Source organism: Podarcis liolepis (genome assembly GCF_965112155.1).
Source record: "Podarcis liolepis genome assembly, chromosome: 1".
NCBI lineage: Eukaryota > Metazoa > Chordata > Lepidosauria > Squamata > Lacertidae > Podarcis > Podarcis liolepis.
Window position 1 is genome coordinate 137049415 of NC_139554.1, and position 20432 is coordinate 137069846.

The 20432-nt window shown below is 40.4% G+C and overlaps 1 protein-coding gene across 3 annotated transcripts in view; it reads right to left on the minus strand.

The window, feature by feature from the left end:
• The window catches only part of SPAG16 (sperm associated antigen 16), a 393527-nt gene that overhangs the window by 328109 nt on the left and 44986 nt on the right, over window positions 1–20432 (minus strand). For all 3 annotated transcript variants that reach the window (XM_083473469.1, XM_083473470.1, XM_083473471.1), the window contains exon 10: window positions 9480–9610. In XM_083473469.1, the coding sequence (XP_083329595.1) occupies window positions 9480–9610 (131 nt within the window). The remainder of the gene's footprint in view (window positions 1–9479; window positions 9611–20432) is intronic.

The window sequence follows — 20432 nt, forward strand, 5'->3', positions numbered from 1 at the left end:
TGTGGTTGCTGAACAGTAAGGTTTGGGGAAACGGCCAGAGAACTGGATACCAAGGGAGGGAAAAGAAGGCATCACAGCAAAGTAGGCAAGGAATTGAAAGAAACAGGGCATATGGGGGAAGTGTCCCCAGACAGGAACATGAGTAATGGAGAGCACAATTCCCAAAGCAGGAGGGTATGATGTTGAAATGCAAACACTTTCACACACTTGACGTAACTATTTTAAGTCTTAAATAGACGAAGCCACTAAACATTTGCACTTCTATAGGAGATTTATGCCACCTGTTATTTCTTATAGCAGTAGATAGCTTTTATCTCTTTAGTTTAGAAGTATGAATATACTAGGATAAAAATTAATGCTGCCATGCATCCAATAATTTTGTGTCTCTCCAGTCATCTCTTTTCTTGCAATAAAAGAAAGCTTTGCTTAAGTCTGGTGTGGATCTACATTCTTGGGTTACTGAAACAATACTCAGGCTCTGTCCCAAAACAGTGCTCAGTTCATCTGTCAGAAAATATCTCGCTTCTCTCTAGGGGTGTATGTGTTTGGGACAAGATGTATGTGGCAGGTACACACACACAAACAAGTTCCAATCAGACACCCATAACAGGAGACATACAAAACATCAGGCTATACTAAAAAAAAACAAAAACAAAAACCAACAATTGTCACCATGGGGTAATAGTTTGAGACATAAAACAGGGATGATAGAGGTATCTAAAAGATAATAAGGCCACTTCACATGGTTTATGTATGAAAGGAGGCTCGTGAGATCAAGCATCAGCAGTGGTGCAAAGCTTCCTCGTCTCTGCCCTCAATGTCTACATAATAAGCAAGGACACCTGAAGGAAGAAAACCGAGGCACCATAGGCTTCTTCAGGAGCTGAAATCATGTATTGTGTTTCAACTCCTGGTTAACTACATGCATGAGCTTTACATACAATTGAGATGTTTACACCCAACATATGGACATGAAAGATATGGCCAGGAGAATCCTGGCAACCTCACAGAAAGGGCCAAGACTGCAGCCCCACTACCCCTTTGATTATGTGCAGGTGGCTATACTCGGTCAATTAAATGCCTGAGTTCTAAATATCTCCAGGGTTAGGTGGAGTAAGTCTCTATAGGCAACAGATTCCAGGATATGAGTCTATGAAACCTCTTCTCTGGATATATCTTCATTTCACTTTGCCCACTGAAATGTCCCTGCTTAACACCAGAGGCGGAGTTAGCTGGTCTGACACCTGGAGCAACCCGCGGGGATGTGGCTAGCCGCCCGTGGGGGTGTGCCAGCGGCGAGGAGCATTCTAGGGGGTGCGCCAGCGGCAGAGAGCGTCCCAGGGGCAGCGCCACCCACGGCGATGTCACCCCCCCCCAGGGATGACCCCTGAGGCGGACCGCCCCCACCTTTCTCCGCCTCTGCTTCAGACTCTAAGCAAAGCTCCCACCCACCTCGTTCCAAATTTCAACTAGAGGAAATGCTATTATTGAAACATATAGTCTCTAAAATAATCTAGCTGCATAGGGCTTTAGAAGTTAAAACCAGTACCTTGAATTGGACATAAAACCAACATGCATAGACAGCTATTATCATGTTGGTAATAGAGTGGATTATAGCAACTAAGCCAAGGCATCGCAGAGTCTGAGGATACTTCTCATATCCTTTGAGGTAAAGACACAGCTGGTCAACTACCGGTAGGTAACTATCTGGGTCATGATGTCTGCTTCATGGAAAATGAGAGATCCAAAAACCATCCTTGACTTCACGCCTCTTTTACTGCGTGCAGTGGGGTTGCCTGGTACATTCCCACTCACCAACCAGCATAACCACTAGTGTCTCTGAATTTTACCTCAGCTAGTCAACCAGGACTTCCAAGCATATCTTTATTTTGTACTAAATTTAGTCATCAACTCATATAAAATCATAAACATAATCTACCAATATAGAATGAATTATCTTTAGTTATTTGTTTGCTTGTTTTTAAATTGCCAGCCAAAAATTATAAGAATTCAATTGGTATTATGAGCAACTTTAAAGTAGGATGTATATTAGTCTATTTTACAGACATGGTGCACATAGAATCGTGTGTGCAGGTTTTGGTTTCATTTCACTGCTGAAGCTACCCTGGCTGCAAATAGCCTGGAGAGAGATAGAAAACGGTGGTTTCTGTGCTGCAGTCCATTAACTTGCATGATTAAGAATATGCAAACCACGAAGATGCTCACAACCTTGTAAAGACTTTGACCAGAGCAAGACTTCTAAAATCAAGTGCTGACACATGGATACACATGGTAGATTAGAAATGGCAAGCATTATCTATCTAGCTGTGGTTAAACGTTTAATTTACATTTACTAAATCTATTTTTGAATAGGGTACACGTGTAGTGCAATCCTATTCACGAGTAAGGGCTGGTAAATTCAAGGGCCCTTCCTCCCACGTAAATATGTATAGAATTGCAGCTCTAAAAGCAAATGGAGTACCCTGGGGGAAGTAGCTGTTGCTTGTAGTCATTTACATATTCTAAAACGTCTACTGAGACTCACTTAGCCTCTGGCAATTTGCAAAACCGAAAAGTAAAAAGATGGGGGAGGGGAAACACAAATCATACAGCATTAAGCATCCATTCCTCTTAAGAGTTAAAACCAGCAGCAGAACAGACTATGTGAGAGGAAACTACTGCAAGGAAGGTCTGGTTTGATTTTGCAGTTCACAAACAGCTCTAATTCACTCTGCTCTCAGCCTTTAAAGGAGCTCTGTCAATACAAAAAATTGCCTTCTTATGGCAAAAAGTTTTCTGTTCCTGATGTATTTCTATGAAACATTCTTTGTCAAAAGCATCGCTAAATAACCCAGGTCCATCCTGGATTCCTCTGTGAACATGAAGCTGCCTGTTTACTATTCAGTTTAAGCCTTTATGCTATTTCTATTTACTAGGAAATATCCTACTGATTAGCATGTACAAAAGACCCTCAACTGAGCCTCGACCATGTTACTAGAAGAAAAGAAGAAAAAGAAAAAACAATGTTTTTTCCAATACTTTCCTGGCTTAGTCATACAAGGCAAACATTACAACCCCAAAATTCTTCTACAGCTTAGATTTTAAGATAACAAGTTTTAAGAAGGAGAGTTATCTTCCAGCTTTAATTTATTGTTAAAATATGCTTTAAAAAGTATCTATGTCTTTTAAAAGTGGCAAGCTCTGACACCCATACAAGGAATATGTGGCATCCACATATGTGGCGTTTCCACCCCCATCATTCTGCCCGGACACTGAGGTCCAGCTCCGAGGGCCTTCTGGCGGTTCCCTCACTGCGAGAAGCCAAGTTACAGGGAACCAGGCAGAAGGACTTCTTGGTCGTGGCGCCCGCCCTATGGAACGCCCTCTCACCAGATGTCAAAGACAACAACTACCAGACTTTCAGAAGACATCTGAAGGCAGCCCTGTTTAGGGAAGCTTTTAATGTTTGATGTATTACTGTATTTTAATATTTGGTTGGAAGCCACCCAGAGTGGTTGGGGAAGCCCAGCCTGATGGGCGGGGTATAAATAAATGATGATGATGATGATGATGATGTATGGCAGATTCCTAATTCAAAAAGGTTGATAAATTATCCACAAGATGAATAAAAAAATTCTCTCACTTACTTTCCTAGGATGCTTAGACCATTCAAGCCATAATCGCTAGGGAGATTATTCAAAGGTTTAAGAATGACATTCTCAAGATGACAAACTAGAAAAGCATTCTATTGGGAAATATCCAGCAGGTGAAATGTGCTCAAGAAAATTAGTTTCAGGCAAACCCAAAGGAATTCGCTTGCTTCCTGTTTAGGTTGTGTTTGTTGTTCTGTCATTTTTTTAAAGTTGACATTCCTAAGCTGGAGAATACGGTCTTGTAATCACACAAGTGTTTGGTCAACCTGTGGGACTTCTAAAATCTATATTTCTTCCACATTCTGGTATTTCTGCATAACAACTAAGAATACTATAAATAGAAATAACCTCTTACTTAAAATAAAATGTGGGATCAGAAGAGACGCACACATACAGGTGAGACTGCAAACACAGCTAGAGCTTTGTGATCCCAGTCACACTACCTCCCCAGCCTATCCCCTGGCTCTCATTCTATGGTGAAGTGAGAGAGTACAAACACAAGTGGACAACAGTCTGAGATTTAAAAATAGCCACAAGTTTATTGATTAGAGGTGTAGGTGGAATATTGGCTCAGGCATTGGGTGTATATCCATTCCAACCTCCTACTGGAGGGATAGAACTGCCTCAGGGTCATGCCACGGATTATGGCCTCCCCAAGACATCGATCTACTGAGGTGGCCATCCTAAGGCCACCACTGGAAGCCCTGTGGACCAACTGCACCACACAAACTTCTGGATACGGACACCCATTGAGACCTCTTTAACGGGGAACCCTGAAAACACCGCTGATTCCATACTGGGTGATACAACACTTCACCCAACGCTCAAAGACTAGGAGTCCACCCAATGCCTTAACCACCCTTAGTTGTGACATTTTGCCATGGGGAAGGCAAAACCTCCTGGCTCCAAATACAGCAACCACTAGTAGCCATAGCAAGGTCAAGAGGTAAGAAAAAACAACAAGCTGAAACAACCCAGGAAAGAAAAGCAATGATAATGTGGAACCTGAAAAGGAAAATAATATTAGCAATGTGATAAGAATTTACTTGAATTAAACAATCCTGGACCAAAGCCTCAAGCTCTGAGTAGTCCAAGAGGCTTTTATATCTTTTCACCACCACCCCACCAGCCCACTATCAAAGAGAGAATCCTAGAGGGCAGCAAGCAAAGACCACCTAAAACCCTGTGCTTAAATACGTTAATATTGGTTACTGTGTTCTTAACATGTGTAATTGAATGCTACTTGCAAGTTGCCTTAACAGGATTTCTATCTGGATAGGCAAGATATAATTATAATAAATAAAAATTTTAAAAAATCATGAAACACATAAGAAGCTTTGTGGTACATACCAGGGAAACCTAGGTTTCATGCAAGAATGAAATGCTTCCCTCCTCACCCCAGCAAATACAGACAATATCAGACTAGTGATTGCTTTAAAAATACATTATGATTTGAAAATGTGAAGCAAATTTCAGCAATCAAGGACAGGTTTATTTGAGAAGGACAAACCAATTCTCCCCATGCACTGATGCTGCCTAGTCTGGTGAATGGAAAATTGGCATCTAAGCTGTGAGACATTTGTTTTGTATAAAGTAACTAACAAATGCAATAAATAATTTCAATTTTAGAGTTTCAGCAAAAAGATGGCTGATTCGCACTACTATTCCAAACTGACCAAATTCCTTTTTTGAACATTTACGGTAGTTATTTTCAAACTGTGGCAGCATCAACTATATTGGACTTTTAAATTTAGAAAAACACACACTACATTACAGAGTTTTAGTGGGAAATGCATGATGTGGAAAGAGATTTTGCTCTCTCCTATATTAATGGAAATAAAGATCATCCAGTTCAATTGTTTGCAGTAGATTTAGGAAAGACAAAACAAGACACTTTCTCAACAAGGCAGAATTACTTCATGGAATCCACTGTTACAAGATCTAGTAATGGTCGCTAGCTCAGATGGCTTTAAGAGGGTACTGGACAAATCATAGAGGAGAGGGTTATGAGCAGTTATTAACCATGGAAAACAACTGGAGTCTCCCTATTCAGAGGCAAAATACTACTAAATACCTATTGCTAGGGGTAAAAAATGTGAAAGGCTTATGGAGTTTTCTTGATGTCCTGACATCCTGTTAACCACTGTGGAGAAATAGTTTGCTGCACTAGGTGGACTTCATTATGGTCAGCTATATAAAATCATTTCATAAATGAAAACAATAAATTAATGAACCTTCAGTCTAATGACGCATCAAGGTTGTTCTTAGGGTTTTAATTTAATCTAAATTGTTTGTTTGTTAGCACTATTTCACATAAAAGAAACATTTCAATAAAATTATATCACCACACAACTTTAAGTAACTGCTCCAATGTTATGTGACATAGCATCAATAAATGAACATGCTTCCAGAGTTCCTGGGAAAAGCTTATACGAGCTGAAGTAAAATGGAAACATGTGCTACTCCAGGAATTCACTGCCAACATTTAACATGAAATGTAAGCAGAAATGTAAAATAAAATATAGAAGGGAAGGACTCTAAACTCGCAAACACTGATTTTCTGACAGATAAAAAAGATCAGAGGAGAAATAAATTATTTTGTGGTCTTTAAAAAGTATATATTATCCTGCTGTCCAGGGAGTCACTTGGAATAACAAAAGGTGTCATATATTTTATTGTTACGTCTTTACTGCAAGAGGTAACAATGCAATCCCACATTATTAAGTCACTCCGGGCAGATATACACACACTTCAACTGTCTTCTTACATGAAAACACATTGATATATTCATAGAATTGCAAAGAATGATCCTGTGAATTCAAAATGCAATTATATATCAGCTATCGTGCTGCTTAGAGGCACAGCATCTTGAAAATCTGTAGGACTTTCTGATCTGTAGAAACAGTGTTTTAAAGGAAAAACAAGTATCTGCATTTTAGTGCTTTGTTAAACCTAACTGTAAAAATTCTAACTCAGTATAACAAAACATCTGACAGGTTCTTTATAGCAAACTGCATTTCTTGAATTAAACTTTTGCTTACCTTTGAGGCAAAATTCTAATAGTTAAGGTTTTAATAAGCTCAAAAAGAGTGGATAAATCAAAGTTCCCAGACCCTGATTCTACCTGAAGGCTGAGAAACTTAAATACACCAGGGTCTCAAAGATGCTGAATCTGACTTCCCCACAAAATGGCATCTTTTTGTGCATAGAAGTGTTGAGAGCTGAGACAAGGAAGTCAAGAAAGCCAAGGTTATGTTAATTTAGTAACCCTTACTGATGCCCTGCACCCAGGAGAATTGAGATAACTATTTGTTAGGGCTGCCTCATTACCTAGATTTCAAAGGCAGAATTGATGTGGGGGGGGGGGCAGTTATGAAAGGCAGAGCTTTGTCCTGGATCTTAGGCAAGTCAAGCACTTTTGGGGGGCATTTTTGTAAAAAAAAAGTTCAGCAACTTTATTTGTATATGTGATGGTGATGGTGTTTAGTATTACTAGCTGTGTGGTTTCTCTAGGTGCTTAAAGCTCTACATCCATGTCATCTGCCAGTTCTGTGCACATCTCTTTTATTGAGCTAAAGGTCTTCTCACTAAGTTCCCTTACATCTAATTTCACAAACTGCAGAGCTTGGGTGACTGGCTCTAGCATTTAAGAATTTTTGCTTAAGATCACAAGACAAACAATAAAAGCTGATGTGCAAGAGGTGCACAACAACTGGCACAAAAGCTATCTTATCTTGGTGTTGCTTGAGTTGTGATATAGTACTTGTGTCATTTCAATTGGGGTTTAGGCCTGGGTTAGGCATAGAAACGGCTTTGGGTACCCTTTATGATGACGTGTGTCAGAGGAAAACAGGGGAAATGTGTCCCTGTTATTTCTCCTCTCACGGGCTTTCAATACCATCAGCCATAGTATTCTTCTGGAGCAGCTGTCCAAGTTAGCAATAGTTGGCACCGCTTTGTGGTAGTTCCAGTCCTACTTGGATGAACATTTCCATAGGATGATGCTTGAGGAGTGTTCTTTGGTCCTGGGGAGACTTCAATGTGGGATTCCTCAGGGTTCGATTTTATCCCCTATGCTGTTTAACATCTGCATGAAACCACTGAGTGGGGTTATTCAGAGTTTCTGAGTACATTGCTAGCAATCTATATGCTCTACTTGTCATTTACATCTGCAGGTGTGGCAGTGGATGTGCTGGACCATTGTCTTGCAACAATAATGGGATGAAAATCAACAAACTGAAACTCAACCCAGATAAGACTGAGGCAGTGTTTGTGGGCGGTTCCCTAAACCGGATGGAAGGAAGGTTGCCTGCTCTTAATGGGATTACACTCCCTCTGAAGGAACAGGTACATAGCTTGGGAGTACTTGTGGATCCTTTGCTGTTGCTTGAGGCTCAGGTGGCCTCAGTGGTGCGGAGTGCCTTCTCTGAGCTTTGGCTAGTGGTCCAGTTGTGCCCCTATCTGGACAGGGATATCCCAACTACTGTTGTCTATGCTCGGATAAGCTCTAGATTAGATTAGTGCAACATGCTATATGTAGGGCTGTAAGACGGTTCAAACATATTACACTGATCCTGGTCTGACTGCACTGAATGCCAATTAGTTTCTGATTAGTTTCAGCTGGCGCCTTTATTATGCACCTTTAAGCACCAGGCAAAAACATTCCTTTTCAATCAGGTATCCTATATCCTTTCAAATGTGTTTGTGGGAGGGAGGGAGGTGGAGGGGGCTATTGCTTTGTTTTGTATTATGTATTTTGTGTTTTTATCTTTAAATGGCCTTGAGATCAAAGGATGAAAGACAAATTTGATAAATAATAATTATTATAACTTTCTGTAGGGGTCCAGCATTGTGTTTTCACACATCTGATGGAGGAGTTGCTTTGGATATGTAGTTTGCCATATTCAGCTTTTCCTGTTGTTCAGGTTGGACAGCTTCCTCAGTATTTTCAGTTGGGATGTTCTCGTGCCCTGGCCCTGTCTATTGCTGGATATTTTCTGCCTCTTTTAAAGCAGACACATTTGGTGCTACTTGCATGATTGCTGAAGAACTCATGTCTTCAGTATGCGTCTGGAGCTCACTAGCGGTCTTCTGCTTTTTGAACTAGTTGCAGATATCCATAGCTAAAGAAACAAAAGCTCCTCTTCTTTGCTTTCTCTCTAGCAACCTTATATAGAAAGCCCTTCTGCCTTTCGACCTTCAAGCAATCAAAACAGTAGCACTAAGTCTCTGTTTCCAAATGAAATTATTTTTGCTACCCGTTTCCTGAGAACCACAACTCCTTCGTTCATATTATCTTTGCATTTTGGGGGTTTCCAAATTTTTAGAATCAGAATCAGAATTTGATTTCAAATCTTGTAACATTTCCAGAAGCAGCTTTCGTCTGAGCTGCCCCCAGGCCCAGGATGTTTTTCCTCTAGAAAAGTTCAGAGAGTCAAAGTCTGGCAGCCACTCTCAATAGGACCAGTGACAGAGATCACTCTAAATCTCTTGCTGACTAGCTGGCGTATGTGTGTGTGTCTGTGTATATCAAAAGAAATAAATGCATATAATATTTGGGAGTGGGGGTTGTTTCAGATGCAAGGGGAAATACCTCTACACAAAAGGGCCTCATAGAACCTCCATTCTCCATGGTCATTTTCACCTCCCACTGGACCATTTATTCATGGGGTCCCTACCCATCCATTTCTTTTATTTCACTGCGTATAGAAATGGTTGCATTGTTACGAGTAAGTATTTGGCAACTAGCATTAACAGTTAATTATTCTCTATGATAGTTTAAAAAATCAAATACATAAATAAGCAATTTTAGAAGGTAGTTCCTACCAGCTCACTGCCAGATCATGGACTTTCAAGGTGTTGCTCAACCTATATATTCCAGACTTTAGATTGCGCAAACATTCTTTTGCACGAACAAGGTAGGGATTCACTTGAATATCTTCAGGAAACTCTGAATCCTAGAACAAATACACAAAAAAGCAAGCATATAAGTGCTTATATAGGTTCTGAACAATATTTGTATTTACAATTCAACCAGAGATGGTAAACACAACAAGCTGGAACCAATGCTTTTTTCTTACATAATGAGATTCACGTAAGTAAGAAATACATGTGGAGTCAATTTCATTGAACAGTGTGGTCAAATATTTTCTAAAGATAAGTCAGCAGGCTAGAAAATTTACTATTAACTCTAATTAACCAGGCTAAATAGGCTTTATTAAAAATTGATTGTAATTTAACAATGTCAGGAGAGAATTTGACCTTATATAGTATACCTTAAGCAATAAAAAGAGAGGATTAGAGGGTTTCGAAACTCAATAATGTTTGCAAAATTCATCACTCTACATTGTTAAATAGTGATATCATTTAAAAAAGATAAAGAACATACAAGTTCCTCTCAAACTACTATCATTCCTGGAGATTAAAAATACCAAAAAATAAAAAAAATATCAGTATCTGAATCTCCATGCATAACAAAGATGCTCATTTGTAGCCATTTCATTCTGAAACCCTTCTGGTAGTTGTTCAATTTTATGATTAAACACAAGGAATACACCTAAAGCAATCAGATTCTACAACTGCAAAATATGAGGAATATATAACTTAAAGCCTGAATTCATATTCTATGTCTTCAAAGGATCAGAAAGCGCAAAATAAAATTTCACAAAACTGAAAAAAAATGAAAGAGGATTATAACATTCTTGTTCCATTTCCTCATTCTGTCCCTGCTTTTTGCTTATACAACCGAACTATTTGGATATATGGTACAATTTTTGAAGTGCATGACTATAATGGTTATTTCACAAGTTAGCTGTAGCTTTTAAAAAAATGGACATTGGTTTTACCATGCATTTCTGTTTGAAGGATGGACTGCAGGACATTTACTCAATAGGATGACTTCTCCCACTGGACTGGATAGGCAGGGTCTTTCTTTTGCCTCCTCTTCCAGATTACCTAATCATGGGACCATGGCCAATCAGGGGGAAGCCAAGAGGGTGATTCAACCTGGGCCTCAAACTCAAAGGGGACCTCAACTTCAGACACTTCTTGATTTGGTCTGCAACTTGTGTGGTGTAGTGGTTAAGAGCAGTGGACTTGTAATCTGGTGAACCGGGTTCACATCTCTGCTCCTCCACCTGCAGCTGCTGGGTGACCTTGGGCCAGTCAGACTTCTCTGAAGTCTCTCAGCCCCACTCACCTCACAGAGTGTTTGTTGTGGGGGAGGAAGGGAAAGGAGATTGTTAGCCGCTTTGAGACTCCTTAAGGGGAGTGAAAGGTGGGATATCAAATCCAAACTCTCTTTCTTTCTTTCTTTCTTTTTATGCACATTGGACAAAAATGTGACACACTCTCAGCTTTAAGCTTCAAATTTAAGAAAATAAGAAAAGTTATCTGGTAAAAGGCTTACTTTTTTGGTAACTGATATAGAGGTTATCATATTAAAGAGCATAAAATGTCAATAAATATTCATTAAAATATATTGGCTCTGATGGTACAAGATGAGATGATGGGTGTGTCTTCTCAGATCAGCTGATTATATTAACAAACCTCTCACATATGTGTGTGTGCATGCACCTTATTTTGTGTTCATATATTGACATTTTTAAATATTTTTTATTATAGCTACGGTCCTCAAAAGATGGAAGTGGCCTAGGCCTCTCTGGACCTCATAAAGTGCACCTTCCCTTGTTTGTGGTTATTCTTGAATCACTGAAGTGGAAATTCACTTAGAGGACTTGGATAACTTTTGCATCCCCAATGAAAAAGATAAACATGTACCCTAATGCTAGCTTTCACTCTCTGCCTCTGGCCTTAGGGGTTCCTGAATATCAATAAAGTTCTCCTGTTACCATGACTGGACTCAAGTCTCCAGCTTTACAGTGTCTGCCCTTCCAATGTACGATATGTGAGAAAGAAAGCCACAGGATTTTCTGTTGCTCACTAAAAAATCTATATTACATCTACAATTATATTATTGTCCAGGAAGGAGGGGAAGGGGAAGACAGGCTGAATTCAAAGTACCCATCAACAGAATGATTTGAAAACATTTGGGGACTGTACTAAACATTTACTAAACATTTTAGCACATCTAGGGGGTGTATATAAAGGGCATCGTAACAAATAGTGTTGAATGTCCTCCATGTCTCCAGACTCACAGATATAGAGACTTTGGTACACAGGGGTGCTATTGAATCTTCCCATTAGATATGGGGAGGGCATACACTGAATAGGCAAAGATGTAAATGCTTTTCTAAGTGGTCCCAATGTGAGATTAATAAAGTACTGCTCCAGCCCAAAAGATGCTTCATATAATGGATGAGTATGCCATCTGGGAAAGTGAATGAAGGTTCCTCCATTTAGAGTCCAAATAATTTTTTTCTTTGATGAGTTGTTTATCGCTGTTAAAGGCTCCAAAATTAACTGATTCATTCAATGCCCAGAATTTGATTCTTTCTTTCTTTCATATCACTTACAGTGGTACCTCGGGTTAAGAACTTAATTCATTCTGGAGGTCTGTTCTTAACCTGAAACTGTTCTTAACCTGAAGCACCACTTTAGCTAATGGGGCCTTCCGCTGCTGCCACACCGCCGCCATGCGATTTCTGAAACAAAGTTCTTAACCCAAGGTACTATTTCTGGGTTAGCGGAGTCTGTAACCTGAAGCATCTGTAACCCGATGGATACCAAAATTATAATCTGCCTGTGTTAGCAGAGTCAATATATAATATGTCTTTAAAAACGAAAAGATAACAATGGATTCATACCAATAGGCAAGAAAATGCACCTTTGAAAAATGCAAATGCTGATTTGGGATTGAAACCTTTCCCATTTAAGTTAAGGCCAATGATAAATTTACAAGTACCTCTTTCACACTGAAAGGTAGAGACACAGGTTAATGAATCATTAAATTATCAATCATGCTGAGGTGCAGGTGAAGGCTCCGACCTTCTGAACAAGAAATGAGGTCTTCACTCTCACTTTTTATACTGCATCGCCCATGCTTGTGTAGAAAGAGAATATATGAAGTAATTTAAAATAATGTTCATTACCACTTGTGTGGTATCAAGTGGCATGTTTCTTTCTCCAGGTAGTTTGTTTTTCTCTCTCACACACACCCAGTATTTCAGCCATTTTTGTGAATGGGCACCCCACCCTCCCCATGGCAGCCATTTTATGACAGCTTCCAAGGCACTCTCTCAAGATTCTAAATGTGCTCATTACCTAATCTTCCAGATTGGGACACTTAGTGTTCATCTCAATGCTAAATTCTCTCCCTTGGAAGGAGGAGAGAGAGAGAGAAAGTGGAAGGTAAGCCAGAGAACAGCTCTGACCCAATGAAAACCAGCTCTGCTCTCAAGTTTCTTCCCTTTCATTGAATCACAGAATTGTATAGAGTTGGAAGGAGCCCTTAGGGTAATCTAGTTCAATCCCTTGCAGTGCAGGAATCTCAACTAAAGCATACATTTATATTCTTTTATAATACTGATGGTGATGATGATAATGTTACAGTGGTGCCTCGCAAGACGAAATTAATCCATTCCGCGAGTCTCTTCGTCTAGCGGTTTTTTTGTCTTGCGAAACAACCCTATTAGCGGCTTAGCGGTTTAGCGCTATTAGCGGTTTAGCAGCTATTAAAGGCTTAGCGGCTATTAAAGGATTAGCGGATTAGCGGCTAAAAGGCTATTAGCGATTTAGCGGCTTAGAAAAAGGGGGGGAAGCAGGGAAAAATCGGAACACTTGCAAGACGTTTTCGTCTTGCAAAGCAAGCCCATAGGGAAAATCGTCTTGCGAAGCAGCTCAAAAACAGAAAACCCTTTCGTCTAGCGGGTTTTCCGTCTTGCGAGGCATTCGTCTTGCGGGGCACCACTGTACATTAGCTTCCTAATAAACCTCACGCGACGGGGTGAGCTCCTGTTGCTCGGTCCCAGCTCCTGCCAACCTAGCAGTTCGAAAGTACGCCAAAAAAGTGCAAGCAGATAAATAGGTATCGCTCCAGCGGGAAGGTAAATGGCATTTCCATGCACTGCTCTGGTTTTGGTACTCTGTTGAGCCAGAAGTGGCTCAGTCATGCTGGCCACATGACCCGGAAAAACTGTCTATGGACAAACGCCGGCTCCCTCGGCCTGTAAAGCGAGATGAGCGCCGCAACCCCAGTCATCCGGGACTGGACTTAACTGTCAGGGGTCCTTTACCTTTTTAAACCTCACACACAAATGTGTGGTGATTTGTGGGTGTGCATTTTTCTGGTTGCAAATTTTTGTGCTCATCCAAAAGTATGAGCATAAGCCAAAATAGCTGAAGACCTCTGGTTTAGGATCTGAATGGCATGCTAAACAGTAGATAATCTAAAATGGAAGTGGAAGCTTCCAATCTCCTTGTGGCCACATCAGAGGAAGAATGGGAAGGGGATGAGCATACAAATCGGGGGCTTACTGTGGTTCATGCTCAATATGAATGCAGCCATAGAGCTGAAAACATCTTCAACATGCAGAAAGTGTGTTTGATTGTTAGAAGTGCTATCCTCTAAGCCTTATTCTTCATTTTCAACTTGGGTCAATATAAAGCACGTAGATGATACTTCAATATTATGTGTTGCCATTGTAAAAAAAGGGTAGTTGTGAAAGGAAGCCCCATGGAAATACTTTTGAATACCAAAAAAAAAAAAAAACTCATTTAAAAGGTTCTACAATACTTCTTGCAGACACTTTGTAGTGCAATGTGATTTAACCATGAGTGCAATTATTTTATAAACATCTGAAATATCAGGGGAAAGTTGAAAATCACTGCAGAAAAAAGAGCACAGTAAAAAATTTATTATATACTACACCTTGCTTAGCTTGCTAATAAAACTCATAAAAATCATCCACAAAGGCTGTGGCTACATAAATCCACCTTATTCAACTTTATAACCCTGACAGATTTTCTTTTCTTTCTTTTTTAATAAACATAAAGATAATATGCAGTAGATAGTAAAAGTTAGATTAATTAAAAAAGCCATTGTAAAACTGCAGTAACTTCATAGACAGTGACAACTGTGCTCATCCAACTGTTCATACAAAGCTTGAGTAATAATGCCAACAGTAAAATGAAAACTGAAACGGCTCCTGACACAGTCCCAGTTTTAAAGGTCTGTTAAAGCAAGTGAAACTTTCTTCAGCGGCTGCTTATTCTGCAGAGATGAAATGAGAAGCAAAATGTGCTGCAGCTACAGCTGTTTCTTTTCTGCTTGACATAATCTCCCAATCTGAAGCCACATGAACAATGCCAGGAAACATCTCACAAGACATCATACTCTAAAAAGTATGTCAAATAAATTCTGATGACCTTTCCAAATGGTGATTTTCTATTATTATAGCAGTTTGAATATTTTTATGACACAACAGACACAGGAAATTGAGGAATAAGATCAGATGTACCAACGTTTTGTAAGAAATCTTATATGCATAAGGCTAATTTACAATACTCTTTAGATTATTAGAATCATTATTGTTTATTGGTATGTCATTACATGCCTAGTTACCTATGCATAAGTCGCATTTGAATCAATGAGATTAGTCTTAAAGATGAAAGGATTGCACCCCCTTTCCTACGTCTGAAATAAGTAGGAGCCCCTATGCACAGATGAAGCTTCAAAAAGTGTCGTCGTATTCACTATGGTGTCAGGAACACCATCAGTTGAGAAGCCCACTCCTGCAGAGCTCTGAATTATGGTAGTAGCTTAATACTAGGTGTCTCTTGGCTCAGTAAGTAAAAGTAAACGCCAAAGCAGCTGGCAATTTCTGCTGCCCATGTGCTGGTAACCTCCATTACTGCAATGTGCTCTATGTGAGGCTGCTCTTGAGCTTCACTTGGAAGTAGTGGCGGAGATTCTTGCTCCAGCACTGGGGGCGGAAAGCAGGCGGGAGCGTGGCGGGTGTGCATCCCAGGGGCGTGGCGCATGTCCCGGGGGTGTAGTGCGCCGCCCGCAGGAGCATGGTGCACCTCCTGGGGGTGTGGCGTGCTGTCTGTGGGGGCGTGGCGCCCAGCGTAGGGGGGCAGCCGCAATGGCACCCCACCGGGATCGTGGTGCCGGGGGTGATGTGCTCCCCCTGCCCCCCTCTTCCTCCGCCAGTGCTTGGGAGCTGCAGCTAGTTCAGAATGTAGGAGATTGACTGCTTGTTGGTACAGAACATCCCCCTCACAGAATGTTGCTGTTATAAGAATTGCACTGACTGCCAAGTAGCTAAAAGGCTATGTTCAAGGAGATGGTACAGATGTACAGAAGTCCTATGCATCTTGGGACCAGAATACCTGAAATATTGCTGTATCCCAATCAATCACTGCACTCTACAGGAGAGGACATCCTGCAGATACTATCTTATCCGGAGATCCATTCCACATGTTGTAACGATCAGGACTTTACCCCTTTGAACTCAATTTCATTGCATTTCAGGCCCTTTTACTGTCTTTTTGACACCTGTTGAAGACTTTCCTATTTCAGCAAAACTTCTAAGTGGACATCTATTTACCCCAGTTGCTATCAGTAGTAGATTTGAAATTATTTTTATATATGTAATTGTTTTATGTAGGTGATATTCAACTATATTTTACTCCTAATAGACCCAAAATACCTTACTTCGCCGTGTTTATTAATTTCAGTGGGTCTGCTCTGAATAAAACTAAGTTGAAAACTACCAGTGTGTTTTCTTGTATTGTGAAATTGCTTTCAGATGCCTCGTTATTATATAGATATTTAATAATTATCTAGAATGGCCTGCTACATGTTGAACGCTTGACGTGGTAGTGGAGTAGATTTTTTACAATGCCAGATTTTATTATGACTGATATGGTTCCATCTATATGAAGGTACTACACTTTAATAGACCTATTGACACCCACAGTTTTCCTTTCAATCCATACAAATGCCATATGCTGCATTTGGTGGAGTCTTGAGGTCAGATCCAACAAAGATCTTGTGCTAGTGGAAACCAGTGAAATGAGTCCCACTAGCTCAACAGGATTCCCCACCCCTTTGCCTGTGTGTTCCTACTCCCTCACCAAATCTGCTTTGGAGGGTCAGGGTATACCTCCAGAACATAACACAGGGGGAGAAAATGAGATAGGTGACAGAATAATTTGCTTATTATCACTACTTTGAATTGGGAGGAACATTTTTTTAAGAAAGAAAAACCAGTCAAAGCCTTCCCTGCAACTATAGAAGGCTTCCAATGGATTGAGAGGTTTGGGTTTTCTTTTACATAAAGCTGTCCAGAAGGGGAAGAAGTTTTAAATATTTTCCCCTCAACTATATTTCATAGGTGAGACTATTTATAAAAGGGCAGCCAAAAAATCAATCTGTAGCAGCTAACATTTTTTCCTATATTAGTACAGCCAGTATTCTATGGGTGCAGCCTGCATGAAAACAAGCAGAGGGACAGAACAGCAGTCATCCCTTGATCAGTCCCCCCCCCCCCACACACACACAGCAGGCTGATCACATCCCTGAGGAAGAAGAGAAAGCCTCTTAAGTGAGCAAGCAATCTGGGGGTGCACTCTGGGCCAGGCAGCACTGATGTCTGATTCTCGCAGCAGAAAGCAGCATGCGCAATTGGCCAACTGTAAAGGTTTAGTGAACCAAGGTTGATGAGTCCACAAATGAGTGACAAGTATACTGCTGGAAATCTTGTGTGACATGCCTGGACTGACTGAATATACGGGGTATCATCAGCTGAAGCAGATGTATCCAGAACGGTGTCTGGCAGATAACAAAGGCTGGCATGCAGTCAAGTAAATGCCGTTCTGCCCAAATGGCAAGGTAAGAGGAACAATGACATCTACACAATTGCAGGAAAGGCATACATGGCAAGAAAAAAAAGGCCAAGATTGTTCCACTGAATTGATGTTACGGAATGGAAACGCGGCATAATTTGTTGACATTAATAAACAGCTGAAGTGAGCACAGTTAAGGTGACATATGAAACCCTTCAGGGGGGCTTGTCTTGGTACTGTGTACAAAGAGGCAGTCATATATAAATGAAAAGGCAAAAATACCTAGTTATGGCCATTACATGGCCACCACTAGCATACATCTGGTAAACATGTGAGGTGCTGGGGTGAATCTAAATCACAGTAGCCAGTATCAGAAGCAGGCAGCACCAACTGCAAAGCTCAGAAATGTTCTGTACTGAGGTTGAACAGAAACATGGGAATAAGCATCGTTTAGCTTCACAAACATGGCAAAGAACGCATATATGGCACAACTGAAATGTATATACAAAGAGGAGGATGTTAGTCAAATAAATTATCCTGAACACTTTGGTTCTTAGATAGTAATTGCCACCTCCAAGGTGTAAAATTGAGCAGATGTTGCCATCCTTCTTCAGCATTACGAACAGAAGTACTAGCTGAAATGCCATGAGGAGGCAAGGCTAAAATTTCAGTAAGAGGGCAGCAGTGAAGGCTGCTGGAACCTAGACCTGGTCAGGTGCCTAGGAGGTCACACAGGGGGCACATAAGTCCCTATCCTCCTCCTTTGTGAGTAATTTTGTTGTGATGCAATTTCAATCACTCCATGACTTGTTTCCCTGTCAATATTAGGCAGGCACCTTTGCTGTATTACTTAGACTGCCTAAACACGTTCTATTTGACCAATCTTACTCAGACATGTAATTCTGGCATGTACTTTAATGTGTGTGTGTGTGTGTGTGTGTGTGTGTGTGTGTGTACACCCACCCACCATGGATTTTACTTATATTTTATAGTCCACTTATTTTTAACATCTAATTTTATTGGTATTTTTAATGTTTATTTTAAACTGTGATTAAGCAGTACGTAACTTACAAAGCAATGACAAACCTAGACAGCATCTTAAAAAGCAGAGACATCACCTTACTAACAAAGGCCTGTATAGTCAAAGCTATGGTTTTCCCAGTAGTGATGTATGGAAGTGAGAGCTGGACCATAAAGAAGGCTGATCGCCGAAGAATTGATGCTTTTGGTTTATGGTTCTGGAGGAGACTCTTGAGAGTCCCATGGACTGCAAGAAGATCAAACGCATCCATTCTGAAGGAAATCAGCCCTGAGTGCTCACTGGAAGGACAGATCCTGAAGCTGAGGCTCCAATACTTTGGCCACCTCATGAGAAGAGAAGACTCCCTGGAAAAGACCCTGATGCTGGGAAAGATGGAGGGCACAAGGAGAAGGGGACGACAGAGGACGAGATGGTTGGACAGTGTTCTCAAAGCTACCAAGCTTGAGTTTGACCAAATTGCAGGAGGCAGTGGAAGACAGGAGCACCTGGCATGCTCTAGTCCAGGGGGTCACAAAGAGTCAGACACGACTAAACAACTAAACAACAACAAACTTATGTTAAATAAATGAAATTCTACTTTTCTGAGACTGTAGTTCCTCATGCCACATCATACACCACTTGAGAGTACCTTAACTCTCCCAAGAGACTTTTTGGAGTATATGAGGAACTATACTGAGTGTGTGTGTAAAGAATTGGTAGCATTCCTTATGCATGAGTAGAGAAGCTACTATTGACATTGGTGGGGTTTAGCTTCCAACTTATATTTATTTTAAAAACTAAATATATTTCATAAGAAAATGTAAGCAAGCACTAGATTGTTTAGTGTGTGTTCATCACGCACACACACACAGTTATTTTTCCAGTGGGCTCACACACTATGTACTAAAATGAAATTTTAACTGTACCACTTCTTAAAGTCTTTTCAAAACCTTCCTATTTATTCTTGCAACAGAAATATAAATGAGTCTTTAAAAGGGTTCTTGAGACAGATGAAACTTAGTAACACTAAGTGTGAGTTTCTATGTTCATCCTAATGATCTCAATAAAATTATAAGAAGTATTTGTTTATTAGTACCAAAATAAACTGGTAAACACATTTATAAACAATTAATGATTTGCTGGCAATTGTATCAGAGATATCTCCCAGGCTACTAGTTTTTGTATAAGAGTGGCCTGATAAGACACAAATATCAACAAAATACAGCTAAAAAACTGTTAGGAAGTAGGAACAGACAAGCAACATTGTCCTCACATAGCCAGCAGTCTGAATCCCAACCAGTATTGGAGGTAGGTGAAGGAATTACCCTAGTAACAATTCAGTGAGACAATTAACAGCAGTTGGTTTGGAAAATGCAATTGGCTATTGCAGGATTGAGAGCTGAGGCTGATTGGCTCCCAGAAATATTTTTAAAAAGAAAGGAAACCACACTCCATGGGACCCTGCGTCAATAATGATCCCCATCCTGTTTGTCATTCTGAGTTCTTGTTTATATCCAAACACATCTGCAGTAATGACTGGTTTCATTTTAAACTTCCTTCCCAGTTGAACACTGAGCTGCATGTCTGGCCCCATACCAGAGAGTCTCAAAGGTATTCTTGGGACAACTACATTTCAATAGCCTTCAAAAACCTGCAAAGCCGCTAGCTGAGGTGTGTATAAGGACACTATTTCCTTGAGCCTCTTTCTGGGGTGCCAAACAAAAAATGCTGGGCAATTCTAAAACTTATTTCTTGCAGAAATACAAGGATCCTGTAAGGGGTGAAAATTAGTTGAGTGGGGAGGGTGGTGGAAAACTCCTGTAGGAAAATCAGATTTAAAAAAACAGCTGCTGTAGCTACCGTAAGTTTGTTTCCTGCTTGGCAGGGGATTGGACTCGATGGCCCTTGTGGTCTCTTCCAACTCTATGATTCTATGATTCTATAAATAATAGTGAGAGGTGCTGCCCATTTTCTAGGATCCAGTAATCAATTTGCTTGCTGTAGCAGAG